The sequence below is a fragment of the Asparagus officinalis genome, chromosome 4, assembly GCF_001876935.1.
Source record: "Asparagus officinalis chromosome 4, Aspof.V1, whole genome shotgun sequence".
Taxonomy (NCBI): Eukaryota; Viridiplantae; Streptophyta; class Magnoliopsida; order Asparagales; family Asparagaceae; genus Asparagus; species Asparagus officinalis.
This window is the reverse complement of record NC_033797.1, coordinates 91,183,674-91,200,386: the sequence shown is the minus strand read 5'-3', so window position 1 is coordinate 91,200,386 and position 16,713 is coordinate 91,183,674. Positions and strand designations below refer to the sequence as shown.

The window sequence follows — 16,713 nt, the reverse complement described above, 5'->3', positions numbered from 1 at the left end:
CGACTAAAGTTATAATGAAATCGATAATAAAGACAACTTTCGACGGAAACAAGCCTAAAGTTATATTAAAAAATAAAATGATTAAGGCTATTATATTTTGTGGGATGTGTCCGGTTAGGTTACGTAATGGTTTAGTTATTATGTTGGCTAACACGACTCCTAAATAGTGAAAGAGACAAGTACTCAATTTTTTTTCTTTTACTGTACCTTGAATTCTATTAGCACAACTAATATAAAATTTTTAATTTGAAATATATTATGATCAATCAATGTTATTTGAACTTTATCAATAAGAGAGATGATAAAGACTTTAATGATAATTTTGAAATCAGATCCACATAATAGGAATCAATATCAAGAGGTGCATAGAAACCTTAAAAATACATGATCGAATAAAATTTTTGAGGGATTAGGATCATCTCCATAGTTAAACAAGAGCTGGACGATTATTTATTAAATGGTTATGGATGATCGTGGTTCATTCCAAAGAGTTAAAACTAATATGTTCATTATACCTGAAAAGCTAACATTAGACATCTTGATCATCAAAACTAACCTCAGAACCATAATCTAAGGATTAAAACTATCATAACAGTACGACTAATATGTATTCGGATATTTTGGATATGGATCTGGATATTTCACTATAAAACCATATCTGTAACCTTATCATATCGGTTATAGATTTGAGTAACTATATTTGTATCCTAGCAGATATGGTTATGGATATTTTTCCTCGGATACGGATACAATTTAGCAACTCTGTACTCCTATATATACTACTTTGTTTCCCAGAGTGGAGGGTGAAGTTTTTCGAAGTTGAATGTTTTGGCTCGATCTAGTCATGGATTATGTAAGAATTTAGATGAAAGAATTCTTTTTTGTTGTTTTGGTAAGTTTTACACAAAGAAAAGATATTGATAACTAACTAACTTAAAAGAAAAAATCATTTTGTTTATTTATACTGGTGAAAGGAAAAATTATGAAAGTTATAAACTATTGTTATTTTTGGAAAAAAAAATCATGTATATGATCATTTTTGGATAAGAAAGCGATTGTGGAAAAGTTAAAAACAAGTAAGAAAAAAATATACACATTCATATGACTTAAGAAGAAAAATATATACATTCTTTATGACTTCTAGTGTGTCGTTTATTTTTTGTACATATTTAAAATTTAGATTTGGATAATTTTTATTGTTGCATTCGGAGCACCAAAAATTATACATACTGTTCAATACATAAGTTTGAAAAGTTTAACCTAACATTAAATCATTATATTTGTGTTTTATAATTCCCTAAACTTCATAGCATACCAAGATTGAAGATGAGTAATCATGCTTTTATAAGCAACGCATGCTTTCAACCAAGAAGGGTATACTGTGTATAGTATAGCATATAATATTTATACGTATAAAACAATATCTGTGCGTAGGTGCGTGCATGTGCATATATATATATATATATAGAGAGAGAGAGAGAGAAATATGGGTATGCTTGGTACCAAGCACAAAAAGTTGTGCTTGGTAGTGAGGTGTCAAATCCTCCTCCACTCATTTAAATGTGGGAACAAATTCACATGGGTAGTGAGTGGATGAGGATGTGACACATCACTACCAAGTATAAAATTTGTGCTTGGTACCAAGCATACCCATATTTCTCATATATATATATATGTATGTATATATATATATATATATATATATATATATGTATATAAATGGGTATGTTTGGTAAAAACATAAAAAATTGTTACCTTGGTCCGTGAAGGTGAATAATCCGCCCTCCACTCATCAACCATGGTTGTCTATCCTCATGGCACTCATCAGACGACCATGTGAATGGTGGTCGCTCGATTTGAATGAGTAGGGATTTGTAGCCCCTCACCACCACAGCATACCGCCACTTTTCATCAGTATATATAATATATAGTATATATTATATATATATATATATATATATAGGGATAGATGTTGCTAATAAAAACAGCTCCTTAGCCTAAACAACTAAAAAGCTCGCTATAACCATTGGATCTAGATAATCCAATGGGCTGGGATTCATTCAAGCAGTCAACGAAAAGCATAATACTCATTAATACCTATAACGCAGTGAATCCAATTCATTATCACGTATTCAACATCACTGAGTGATCCAGATTCACTTACGTTGATGCTATTTAAGACTTTCTTTTTTTGTGTTTAATGAGGTAATTATGATGTGTCTGTTGATGTGTTGATGAATATAGCACATTGGATGAGTTTTTTTTTAAGGGAGTTTTTATTAGAACCTTCTTTCTGATATATTACTATATTTATATCTTATATTTTTTTCTATATATATTTTAATATATTATATATATATATAGGTATATATATATATCTATATTATATAATTACATATATTATGGTGTATAGATTTGGTACGCCAAAGATAAAAAATGGTTTGTGTTTAGTACGGAGTTGGTCATTTTTTCATCCACTATTAAAATCGTGGTCCCAGCACTCACATGGAGTTGGGGAGTGACTGGAATTTGTAATGAGTGAATGGAGAAAGTGACACTCACTACCTGAAGCACAATTTGTTGATTGTGCGTACAAGAATACACATAATCTCTCAATATATATATATATATATATATATATATATATATATATATATATATATATATATGAGAGGTTCTCATAACAACTCCTTAGCCTAAAACTAAAACCCTTCATCATTGATCTGATGATCCAATGTTGGGATTCAGTCAAAGCAGTCACAGACACATTGCATTAATTACCTCAACGGCAGTGAATCGAATTCGGCTAGCATCAAGCGTATCTCGAATCACTTAGGAATCCAGATTCACTTTCACTGGTTGATCTAAATTAATGCATGTGATTTAATGAGGTTTAATTAATGCATGTATATGTCGACTGTTTGAGCTGAATGCCTAGGGTCCGATTGGGGGTGAAGGAGGTTTTCTAGTTTTTAGTTAAGGAGGTTTTTTATTAGCAAATTCTCTCTCGCTATATATTATATATATATATAATATATATATATATATTATTTGATAGTATATATATATATAATTAAAGAATTAAATATCTTTTATTTGATCCTAATTACTATAATGTAATGTATTATATTTTAATACATTATATTATATTAAATATATTATTAAATATATTATATTAATTATAACATAATACAAAATAATTTTTATTAGTATTAAACATATTATTCTTATTATATTAATTACAACTAATATAATGTTTTATAATTATAAGATATTATATTGAAATGCAAAAAAAATATTATATTAACACACTTTAAACTCCAAAAACAATAGAATTGTTAAAATTAGAGAAGCTCTCAACAATAAATATGTAGTCGAGGATATAATATTCCTTCGTATTTGATTTTCATCTTTAGTTTAACTGCAGAATTGCAGTACTTTTTTTTCTCTATTCGAGCTAATTTTGTGCTTAGTCATTCATAAATGTTTTCTTAATTTTCTATGCAAAAATTTGCTCAATGATGCATTGATTCTTTACTTTACTTCTTGGTAATTGTTTGTTTTATTCGCTATTTTTTTATAATTTAAAAAAATTCATTAATTTGGTAGTTATGCTATATTGTTATTTATTCATTTGTGAGCAAATTTCTTTAGTATTTTCCATACTTTTATTTTACAAACGTAATAATTTGTAATTATTGTTTAACTCACTATTTTTTGTGAACAGCACCACAAAACATGAAGCTAAAACTGTTGAATTTGTTTGTGCAATCTGTAAAATATTATGAGCGTGATACGTGTGTTGATAGTTGTATCAATACATTATATAATATTAAATAAATTATCAACATATATATTAATTATAATATAACACAATATAATATTTAATAGTATTAAACATATTATTGTTATTATATTAATTAGAACATAATATTTTGTGTTATATTGTATTCTAATTACAAGATATTATATTGTAGTATGGAAAAATATATTATTGTAGAACTACGAGGGTCTGTTCGCAATAAGTAGAATTATAATGATATATTTCCAACAAATAGAATTACACAATGTCTCTTTGGAATTAGGCGACACTGTAGGGGTTTGTTCACAATTAATCCTCAAATTTAAACATCAGATGCAAGAGTTGACAAACCTCCTAACAATATTATTGTACTGTTGTCGCTCCTAAATTAAATTTACAGGATTATATCGAACATAAAGGGCTAAAACATCAAATTGGTATATTTATACGAACACATTTGTCAGTTTGGTATTTAAAAAAACTCCGGCGACAATAAGACATTAAAGATGAACCTTTTTGTCAACAAGGCACATTTGTTCGCCGACGGTCAAAACTCAAAATCTCATGGCTCACGTGGCATTTAAAGGGGTGACGTGGATGATGATTTGGCAGTTTAGTAATGACGTGGATATATAATGCCGTTGAAATTCTCATCTTCCTCATTCCCCACTCGCGATCAAATTTGGGGATGAACTTGAAGTTAGGGTTTTAGATACTTCCTTCTCACATTTCACTCAGATCTTCAAATTAGTGGCAGTCCCAATATGGCCTTGTCAAGCTCAAGCTCAGGTTCAAGCAGGAATAGTTCTGGAGGTTCAAGCATATCTAGATCTAGAGTAAACTACTAAATTGGTTACGGATTCAACAATATGAGTTGTATTCGGAAATGGAATGAAGCAGCAAAGAGGTACAGGGTCAAAAACTGTTCTTGTGGAGCTGAATGTGACTATTATACATCGATGACAGATGCAAACCCTGGGAGGAGGTTTTACAGATGCCGAAACTATAAGGTAAAATTTCAATGCAGTTTTAACGTTTGTTTGATTTGTTGAGACTGATAGTATGTTTTAAAAAATGTGGTTCTAGAATGGTGGTTGTCATGTTTGGGAATGATTTGATGGTCAATTGTGTAATGTGGCATCTCAGTTGATACCTCTATTGAGAGAAGAGTATTGAACTTGAGGAACAATGATATACTGAAGGATCAATTGATTGCACGTGCTGAGAATGAGATGAAAGAATGTCGTGATGATATTGCCAAGACTAAAGAAGAGCTACGTATGTGTCAAAGAGAGGCTGACGCTTATTTATTAGAGATTTCAAACTTGAAGATTGGTAGAACAAGATGCGAGGATCTGATCAAACTTCACCAGAATAAGCTCAAATTCTATGAGATGGTAATTATGGTCTGTGGAGTTGTTGTAATCTGCTTAGGGTTCTTTGTTGCAAATTTGAGTGGGCAATTGTAATGAGATGCTCTCGTTTATGACAATATAATGGTGTATTATGTACTCTTTCAAATGAAATGTTGTATTTTGTTTTTAATTTGTGGCAGATGCTTTGTTTGTGATGTAGCTTTTAACCCTTGACACAACAACAAGATCCTGGGCAAACATGAAATTCTTTGTTTTTATTTTGTTGTAAATTTGAGATGGTAACAACATCAAACATGTGCAAACCCACACTAACAACATCAAACACATGCAATCTCACAATAACCCACTACAACAACATCACTTCCAAACCCAGAAACTTAAAAATGGACACAATGAGCCACATGTGCAAAACCCAAAAACGGTTTGTGCATAACAAATCATGTAGCATACAGAAACTGGCATTTAAGCTAGACAAAATATGCACAACAACATCAAACTGTTTGTGCTTAACACTTAACACATCATGTAGCATATTTTAACTAGACAAAATATGCACAACACATCAAATTGTTTGTGCTTAACACCTCATCTAGCATACATAAACTAGACAAAATATACACAACACAACCACTTAATTAACACTTTGGGTGGTCATTGACTGATGCTTGAGTTGATGGTCCTTGGATAATTGTGGCCTCTGTGTGACTTGTTGCTCTGTATATTGCCTCACCATGTTCACATTATCATAGTCCAAACCCTTCAGGTATTGTATTGTGAATAGTCCTTCCTCTGCCTCTGCATTCTGCCTCTGCTTCCTCCCCTCCCCAAAGTTGAAACTTGTGACTGGGTTGCATCTGAAACCCCTTGTGTACTATTGTTTCCACCACATCTTCTCTCTAATAACACTGATGTTGGCGTAGGAATATTTTGTCTTCTCATTTCCTCCACTGATTGACCAATCATGTTCTTGCTCCCCTTTGGTCTCCCTCTCTTTTTGGTTTGGCTTGTACCTTCATTTGCTACTTGTGTTGTCTGACAGTGCACCAAAAATATAAAGTAAGTCATAATTGATTACGTAATGGAAATATAAAGCAAGTCATAAGATAAACTTGTATGTTTTCTGTGCTAGTTGTTTGAGCAGGTGGGGGTGGATTTGGACATTTCCTCCTTGTATCGTCAGTTGACCCACATAGCCCACACTTCTTAGGTATTCCCTGCCTTGAAGCCTTATATGTTTCCCTTGTTTCTTCATTGGGGTCCCTTCTTCTTGCAGTCTTAGGCCTCCCCATTTTCCTCCTTGCAATATTAGGTGGCAGTACCATCCCCTCTCCCTCTTTATCACAAAATCTGCTACCTTCAACTGGATTCAACAAGTTGGCATAAGTGGCTACATAGTTCTCAGATTTATACCAATGTGCAATATAATCTTCAGGCTTATGTCTCATTAACATGATAGCACTTATAGCATGAGCACAAGGAATCCCTGTCAACTCCCATTCTCTACATGAACATGTTCTATTACCCAAATGAACCTCATGACTGACCCCTCTATGAATGACTTCAAAGGCACTTTCATCTCCAGAACCATTCCAATGTGGAACACAATTTATTTGCTCATTATAAGCATCTTTTAACTTTTTCTGAATTCTAGGAGAAATCCCATCCACAAACCTGTTAACCAGTTTTCTTTTTTCTTGCATTCTATCCATTAAAGCCAATCTAATATCCTCTAACATAGATATTATTGGTTTATATCTAGCAAGAAGTATGAATGAGTTGAATGTCTCCGACATGTTGTTATCAACACTGTCACTTTTACTATGGAGTTTAAAGTGAGACTTACAAAATGTATTGGGATCCCTTGACATAAAGTCATCCAATGCTTTTTCAGACAATTTACTCAAGTTTGCTGCTTCAACTAATAAATCTGTCTTTGTTGTGGCTTTCACACACTTCCAAAACTGCCGTTGAAGTTGCCTACCACCATGAATTTTCCTCTAGTTAGAGTAAATATGCCTAGCACATTGCCTATGCTCTATTGAAGACCAGATTTTATGAATAGCTGGAACTATTCCCTACAAAAACAACAATATATCAGAACAATACACTGTCATAAAAAACAGAATAAAAAAATAAATCAGTCAACCACCAAATAGCTGGAACTAGTATCTACAGACATACCTTTTGTTGATCTAAAATAACAGTCCAACCTTCACCATCTCCCATCCTCAAATCAGTGGTCAAAAACCTTATAAACCACTCCCATGATGACATGTTCTCTCCCTCAACCACAGCCCATTTTATTGGCCACATTTGGTTGTTACCATCTCTACCAACAGCACACAGTAATTGACCACCACAAGCATGCTTTAGAAAGCATCCATCAAGGCCAAAAATAGGTCTACAACACTTGACAAATCTCTCCCTCAAAGCAGAAAAACACACATAGATTCTTTAAAATGTGCATGGGCCTGATCCTCCACCCACCACTTTAAGCACACATGTACTCCCCTCATTTGATCTACAGATTTCATTCACATAGGGTTTAAGCAACCAATATTGTTTTGCCATCAGTTCCTCTATAGCACTCGATGCCTTATCCTTTGCCCTCTGATATTTTCTAAGAGTGACATTGATCTTATAATTTGCAGTTATTTCTTCACAGATTTTCCTTGGTTTCATCTAGGGATTTCTTAAAATTTTATCTAGGAACTCATGTGCCACCAAATTTTCTGTAATTAACCTATTCTAAAGGTTCTACTGAAAGTGTGCAATGGTTGAATGCTTTTAATTTGCCAATCTTGTTCATCTTCACAGTCAGGCCCACCATTTATTTCCCAGTAGCACATTGAACAGCCAACATTTATTCTCTTTTTATCATTTTTCATATAAAGCAAGTCATAATGATTTTGAATAGAGTAGTTTAGAATAGCTTGTTTTAATACCTTCCTTGATGTAAACTTCAATCCAGGTGCAAAGTACATTGAACTCATATCCACGTCCTCCTTGAAGAATGGATACTTAATCTTCTTCCTCATCCTGAGTTTTCTTAACCTGAGATGAGGCTGGAGCTTGTGCTTGAATTCTTCTATTTCACTTTCATCTAACGGGCTTCACCCTCACTATCTCTTTGCTCTGACTCATACCGTCCCTCATAATTCAACCAGAAAGATGGCCATTTATCTCTGTACTTGTGTTGTCTGAAACACCCCCTTCCTCTACTGTGTTTGAAGTTGCATTATCTTGAACTTCCTCGGTGTTACCCCCTTGTGCATTCATGTCAGTAGCTCTATCATTGTGTACTGCATTACCTTGAACTTCCTCTGTGTTACCCCCTTGTGCATTCATGTCAGTAGCTCTATCATTGTGTACTACATTACTTTCAACTTCCTCTGTGTTAAGTGGCTGAAACACCCCCACTCTAGCAGGAGGTCTCTCATCATCATCTGACAATCTAGCACCAGCATTGAATGCTATTCTACCAATTATAGCACTTACCTTATCCTTATTCATCCTTCTAATTTCATGCAACTCCTCAACATCACTGCCCAAAGCCCCCTCAACCTCACTATCAAAAGCACACATTGAATCTTCACTTGCATATGTAGCCGCATTGCTACTCCCCTCATTCAAACCCTTTTGAAGCCGCATTGCTACTCCCCTCATTCAAACCCTTTTGTTTAACTTTCCCACTCTCTACTTTGTCAGTGAACTCGTCAACATACCCTTTCTCATCATCCTCATCTATCTCATTATCAAATGCCTCTGTAGGGTCTAGCTTATATGTCTCATCTTCCACTGAGTCATCATCATCACTGGATTAAATTTTATCCTCCACTTGGCCTTCATCCGTACTTTTTTCCCTAATTGGTGTCAGCTTCTTTCTTTTTTTGGGTATCTCTTGCATTGGTTGCTCTTGATTGGTTGCTCTTGCAATGTTTCATTCTCTTGCATTGGATCTATTTCATCTTGTGCATTGGTTGTTTCCACATCATTCTCATCTGCCACCAACTCAGCCATGTCAACCAACTCAGCCATGTCAACCCCATGATTTGAAAATATTTCAACTGCTCTTTCCTTACGAGCATATTGTAACATAAGTTCCAAATTGTCTTCCAAAGTAAGAGGCAACAGACCTTGGCTCAAACCCCTGCTTGGAATACAATACCACAATGTGAACAAATTCGTGTAGCCAAATTCTACAATTTTTTCTTTGAGATATTCAATAGGCATCGCATCCTCGTTTATGAACCTAACATCACATATACCATTGCAGTAATCATGATTATTAAAATTAAAATAGCCACAATGTCGGAATTTAACCATAATTAATACTCCAATCTGCATAAATTTAAAATTAACTTAATTAGAAACAATATAATTTCAAAAAAATATGAACAATTTAAAAAAAATTGGGTTTCACTTCAAAACCCTAAATTAGGGGCAAGTAAACACGGAGCGTATGCATGCAATCAACTAAAGATAATGAAGACTATTTTGTTTATAAAAATGAAGACCCACCACCCTCCATCGCCATAAAAAAAGGGAGGAAAAATTTACAATGTCTTACCTTTGCCTCCACGACTTGAAGACTGCAGCAAAGGAGAAGACCCACCACCCTCACATCCACGATCTCTCCCTTAGAGAGATTCTCCGCAACTGCCAATTTGGGGGAGAACTCTCTCCTGGGCAGAAAGTTTGATTCTTGGGGGAGGCAAGGGGGTGGGGGGAGGAGGGAAGGGGGAATCTGGCAATTAGGGTTGATTTGGAGATTTAGGGTTTTTTGTTGGGTTATTTCCCAATCTGACAATTAGGGTTGATTTGGGGATTTAGGGGTTTTTTGTTCGGTTATTTCCCGCCTTTTCTTTAGTAAACTGCCAAATCATCATCCATGTCACCCCTTTAAATGCCACGTGAGCCACGAGATTTTGAGTTTTAACCGCCGGCGAATAGAACGTGCCTTGTTGACAAAAAGGTCCATCTTTAATGTATTGTTATCGCAGGAGTTTTTTTTAAATACCAAATTGGCAAATGCGTTCGTATAAATATACCAATTTGGTATTTTAGCCGAACATAAAGTAGTTCAAAGTTGCTCTATTCAGCATAATACATTCTAACAGTGTATACGACATGCAGTCAGAGTGCGAATGCAGAATGATGTGAATATCCAGACTGTATTTGTCATCAGATAAAGTATGTACATAGATGTTTAATATTTTATATTTGGATAAGTCGAATAGTTGAAAATTGTATCTATTTTCCCTCAGTAAATAAATTCAATTTTAAACTAGTGATTGGGAGAAAGGATCAAGCAGAATGGAAAACTTTATCATCACAAATTAGATGCAGTATAGCCTTGTTAGCCAATAATTATTCATCTCCATGATTCTAAAACCAGAGCTTATATAACTTATTTATTTTCGTTAGTAAATAAGAGAGAATTTATGCAGAATAAAACCAAAGGGAAACAAAAGGAGAGACCCTCAGGGAATCGCTACTTACTCTGCTGAAACATCTCCAGCAAAGAGGTAACTCAGGAACCAGACCCAGCTTTCAAATCTTTAGTCTTCTCAGAAAGCTTAACAGCTTATATATACATAGTTTTACATAAAATTAGATTAGGGTAGACAACATACATGCGCATATTGTTCCTGGTAATTCTTTCCCGTAAACTATTAATTACAGTTTTGATTGTCAGATAACAGACTTAACCATATTCTGCCACCTGGAGCACCCGGGACGATTGGAGTAAGTCTTATGGCTACTGACATTATCCATCATTAAGTCAAGTAATTTGTTCTTCTACTTGAGATGCGATCTTTACTGCATCCCTCCACCACCCACAATCTTCATCCATGTCATACTCCTGCAATTTGTATTTTTACCAGAATAGTACATCACTTGAATCAAAATTCTAAAGGTGCATATGAAGATCAAAGCCTTTATATGAAAGAAAAAGGATAGAAAAGAGGGAAAATGAAAAAGGAAGTAAAGGTAAAAAGATGAAGAGATCATAGTCAAGCGGATTGACAGCAAGAGTTCTGTGCATCGTCAATTTCATGTAGCATTATCTAGGTGTCGCATTAGGTTACTTTCCTAAAGTAATAAGCATGTACCGGTACTATCCGATTTTTCCCCTCCAGAATTTGTACTTTTGCGTGATAGCTGCTTCGATTGGTACCAACCACAACAAGGGAATCTGTAGAGTCAGTTGCATCAGAATTCAAAATGGAAGTGGTTGTATTGACCTCATATGACATCAACAGTCAGTAGTACATGACTAATTTTTTATCTGTAAAAGTAAAGGGAAGGTGCTAATAATAGGGAATGGAACCAGATAGGTTTAGAATGTTAAATGAGGCAAAGAGGTGCTGTAGCAGCAATAGAAAGATTTAGCTAGGGTATAGTGGGGATAAGAGAGGTGGCAATAAAAGGAAAGGACATCAGGATCGTGGTTTTCTTTTCGCACCATATACAAGCACTCCAAATGAAACATCTTCACAGAATTATTAGATTTTCAGTTTGTTAACTAAAAAACACGTCATCGATGATGTGTGTGCATGTATATATATGTATATCAGACAGTAAAAACAAAACTAGAATTCTCAATCCTAACTAAACTAAAATAAAATGATGCAAGCTAAAAGTCACTAAATAAAACAAATTGGACCCTACCAAGATGAGGATATCTTTTAGTGAGATGAAGGTGCTGTTCTTTATTAGCTAGTATGTGACAGAGGAACCTCATATGATATTCATCCATGTGACATTTATATATTCTACTTGTGATCTGCTTGCATTTCTTAGCTGATTTTTTCTCAAGTTAGAATTTGCAGTTTTATTGATGAAAGTTTTGGCTTAAATTGATCAAGACAGTGTTTAAAACAAATGTCTTAGGACCCCCATGTTCAGACCAAAATGACATGCATTAAGAAAAAAACCTTTTAGGAAAAACTTGCTTCAGCAGACATCATTAACTTCTACACCGATGTTAGGCGCAGATGATAAGGAAAGATGGCACTATTACTTGTGCCATATGAGAAATAACGTGTGTTGTTTTTCAGAAGTTTCCTTATGAAGCATTTAGAAACTATAGTCATTTTGCTAAACATCATTTCCTTACTGTTACATTATGAGTACCTTGATGAAGGGAACTGTACTGAGATAACCCTGACAAAGTCCTTTAACTGAGAAAAGAACTGAAAGCTTCAATTCTACTAGATAATATAGACCTTCCTTTATCTATTCATTACCCCAATGTAGGGTTTTCATTTAATCTCCAGTGTAATAATGTTTTCCCTCCAATACAGAGTCCCACAGACTCACATCTGACTAAGATAAAGGAATTTCTTTACTTTCAAAGTTTAACTGTAAATCTCCAGGCTCATCTTTCAACCTTATGCTTCCTACTTGTGCTGGGTCATTAAGCATGTATGCTTAAGGATGTTAAAGATTGATATCCTAAAACTCAGTGCGCTTTGAGAAACTATATATACTTTATCACGCATGCATATCGTAGTTAAGCAGGTACTTGTACGTCCTTCTTTCTGCATGATTTGTACCCTCGTCTTATTACCGCACTCAGAGCTTGGGCTCTTCATGCCTGATCTACTAATATCCTTTGGCATCATCACGATAACAATGCTACTCATTTTGAGTCATTGAAAACCACACTATCTTGTCTGTTGCCATACACTATAGCTATCAAATCATAGTTCACAGGAACAAGCTCATGCTACTGCTGCACTTGTAAAATTCATACATGCCCTCTGAAAAAAAGGAAACCTCAAGATCAAGTCAACAGTTTCTGAGGAGCTTTTAAACTGATCTATCAGGCTGTGAATCCCAGTCTACACTCAACAACACTTCATAACTAATCCAGTTAATATGTGCTGCTCACCTCAATGAACAGAGATTAACCAATTACGAACAAGAGCTGCACCGGTAGGAATAAATAGACACATACTAATTTAGCTTAAGGACCGTAAATTCGGTGTCATAATTAATAAATAGCTGGAACTAAATAGGAGCTTAGAATCTGACAACTGTTCCAATCATGAATGGTGAAATAAATGAAAAAGAGAACATTGGTACAGCAAAGGTCTCATATCCATACAGAAGGCCAATCTAAGACAAATAGATAGACAAAGAAAGATAAATAGAAATGAAAGGCGAAACTTTTTAAGATCAATAAAATAGAATAATCTAAATGATCATTTACGAAATATAAAAAATGAGTACTCACCAATTTGCTGAACTGAGGTGCATTTCCTAAACTTTCAACGTGGTCAGCATATCTGATTGCTTCATGCCACCAACTGCTATCTTTCTTGCAGCTGTTCATAATCCACTCTCCATCACGTGAATGATATTCCAGGTTAACTATACTAGGTTGAAGATCTAAATTTGTATTTAAAACCTCCATGTTGTGTTCTGCCCGTGATGAATCATATGTTGCTGAACTATTGGGAATTACATCCCATGGTAATGGTCGCAAGGGGGAACGATAACCTAATGCAAATATTTAGTTCAGCAAATTTAAAGGAACAATAAACAAATTGGTACTTTCATTTTTCTCTAAATTTGCAGAAGATTAAATGAGATAAAAATTCACTAACCTTTACAATCAGGATCATGACACTTCTGGTAGTAGCCGGCCCTTTGAAAATCAATAACATAAATAACTGCACAAGCAAACAAGGTTATGCTAGTAGAAATATAATGTACAAAAGAAAAAAAAAGATAAATTATAAGAGGGAAGGAAGAATGGAAAAAGGTAGAACAAAATTAGGAATTAGAATATCTTATTGAATTGTTATACTACTGATATTGTACTGCTATATGATCATGCGGGAAGGTAGTAACATTGTCTGGTCATGGACTGCATATGTACTGCCATTCTCGCTGGTACAAAGAGAGACATTTATCTTGATGCTAGTTTATGTGAGAATTTAAATGAATCATGGGAAGATTTTGTTTTAGGGTCAGATAGTGCTCAGCACTTTGACGATATGTCACTAAAAAATTCTTAATAATGCATTCAAACATTCAAATCATTATACTGTTAATGAGTATAATATTTGTCACCACAGTTTTCTATTAACCCTATTAGCACTAGGAAACTACTCATCCAAACAGAATTTGTGCATTCCATACTGGAATGTAAGTTCCAGTTCAAGGACTGCACCCATATGTAAGTAGATATATTTCTGCAGGTCAATTCAATTCAAGAAAATCATGACATGATAAGAATTGGTAACCAGGTTATGTTTTTTTTAAAGAAACCTTCATCACCATAGAAAAGGAAAGGTTGGTAATAGTCTCAATGAAAAGAAAAACAACAATATCCAAAATTTTAAAAATGCCATGCCTGAACATCTCATGCTATCATGGGCGGCGATTTGTACCTTAGCACTTAGCGAATTGCTACGCGCTAAAGACATCTATGCAAGTGCCTGAGCCATGCGAGAAGAAAAGCATCCCCCCCAACCCCAAACAAAAAAAAAAAAAAAACCAACCAAAATTTTTTGAATTTTGAGGGGACTTTAGACCCTATTCATGTGCTATCAATCTTAATTATACTCCATTGGGGTACAAACTGGAAAAAGCATGCCAACAAGATGTGGATGCAGAAGATCAAACAAGTTCTCAACAAGCTGAGATAAAGTACAGAATCTCAGTGCCTTACAAATCAACATCGGAAGTGATGTCATGTCACCAAACATATTCTGGAGAGAAGTTAACTTTACAGATTAGGAAAACAAAACCCATAAAAACAACTTAGCCACCAGCCTTCTCTTTTTGAAATTGATGAGATACAACAAACTATAAGGAGAAATACCTAACTCCTAACTTTTAGATCGATTGCATAACATGCAAAAACTAAAACCTCAGAAAAGATTTAGCTTATTACATCAAAAAAATAAAAGTAAGAATCATTAACCAATTGTGTGATTCATATGCTCCACAGGAAAAGAACAAAGTCCGTAGTGGTAGTGATGTGATTTCATAGTAATTTAAAAAATGTCGTAGATTGTCAGAGTTAGATTGGATCCTTCAAACAGGTATTCTACAGATCAGAAATCCCTGAATAAAGAGAGGAGATATTTTGACCAAAGAAATGAGATAGTTAATATATTGAGTACATATGTATTGACAAAATAACATATCAAATCATTCAATATCATCAGATCTAGGATGTCATATTATCCCAATTTTGTTTGCAGTAAAGACAGGTACAATCAAATCTCTTTGCTGAATGAAAAATGAATTGCGGAATTATACTACTTATCCTATAACCAGAACAATTGTTGGTCTACATATCAATACCTTGCAATTTTTTGTAGAATCTTTTTGTTATATAGTTACTAGTGTTTGGCTTTCTGATGAAACTACAAACCTACAGTTTAGGTATGGCAAATTCTTTGGGCCCATGTTAGTTGGATTGCAATGACATGCTTTCTTATGGACTGAAAGGATTCAAGGAGTATGTAGACCCCACTAATGTTTTCTTATTTGTAAGAGAATGAGGAGTGAAGCTGGTTGCAGAGGACAACAAACCTCACCCTTCTGGTGGTATAAATAAGAGAACTATTTTTAGAATTAACTTTTAAAGCAACTTATATCAGGTTTTGATTCAGGCAAAACTCCTGAAATAAGCAATGAATTTGATTATCATTCTTAAAATTTAAAATTAAACAGCCAAAATAGAAATAACCCCTTTACATTTTTTGTATATTGGTGTTAATATAGATATTCATAATCAAAGAAACAAGAAAATGAAGACTTACAATTCATAACATGAATAACTTCAACAATTTAGCAAGATCATAATAATACCAGGTCTAAAGTCAAGAAACATTAGCATTTTTGGATGATTAAAGAAAATAGTCCATACCGTGATTACTTTTATGTTCTCTTCCTATCCGCTCACAATATCTATTTCTTGACATACTATAAATCATCAAACCATATGCCGAAAACCAGTACCAACACCGGATCTTTCCTGGAATTGAACTAAACTGTCAATATGCTAGAAAATAAAATTAGCTCAAAAAGGTAATTACAAAAATGTAAATTACAGCGGCTAAAAATATTGATTGCAAGCTTAACTGGACCTAGGGAAGTAAAAACAATTTACAAGAATAGCTAAATTTGTCAGAGAAAAGGAAGGCAAATTGCATGGAGCGTATTCAACAATCGTTTTAAGCGGGCTTTAAATACTTTCATTTTGGTTCATGCAGGCATTTACCCAAAAGAAAGTTAGATGTAGTGTGTTAGAATTAAGTATTGGGTTATCGGGTTAAGACCCAATAACCTATTACCCATTTGTACTCCTATATATATGTATCCATGAGGAGAGACCCTAATATGATTCTAATTTACCATTTCAACATGGTATCAGAGCCGTCACTCTCCAAACCCTAAAAAAATCAAAAAAAAAACTTACTGTAGCCCGAACCCTAGCCGTCGTCGTCAATCGTCTGAGCGAAGAAGGCTTTGCATCTTCGCGCCTGCCTGTTCGTCTTCTACGCT

The 16,713-nt window shown here is 34.3% G+C and overlaps 1 protein-coding gene across 3 annotated transcripts in view; it reads right to left on the bottom strand.

Moving 5' to 3' along the window:
* Window positions 10,715–16,713, bottom strand: part of LOC109837842 (DNA-directed primase/polymerase protein) — a 48,494-nt gene continuing 42,495 nt past the window's right edge. Inside the window, exons 13-17 of one of the 3 annotated variants that reach the window (XR_002246472.1) lie at window positions 16,076–16,183; window positions 13,797–13,862; window positions 13,598–13,689; window positions 13,424–13,514; window positions 10,715–11,044 (exon numbers count right to left, since the gene is read on the bottom strand). Coding sequence is in view for 2 of the 3 variants with exons in the window: in XM_020406207.1 (XP_020261796.1) it covers window positions 10,964–11,044; window positions 13,424–13,689; window positions 13,797–13,862; window positions 16,076–16,183 (521 nt within the window). In the remaining variant the exon portion in view is untranslated. Of the gene's footprint in view, window positions 11,045–11,294; window positions 11,378–13,423; window positions 13,690–13,796; window positions 13,863–16,075; window positions 16,184–16,713 lie in introns of all 3 variants that reach the window. The other 2 variants (XM_020406208.1, XM_020406207.1) reach the window with 2 other exon arrangements.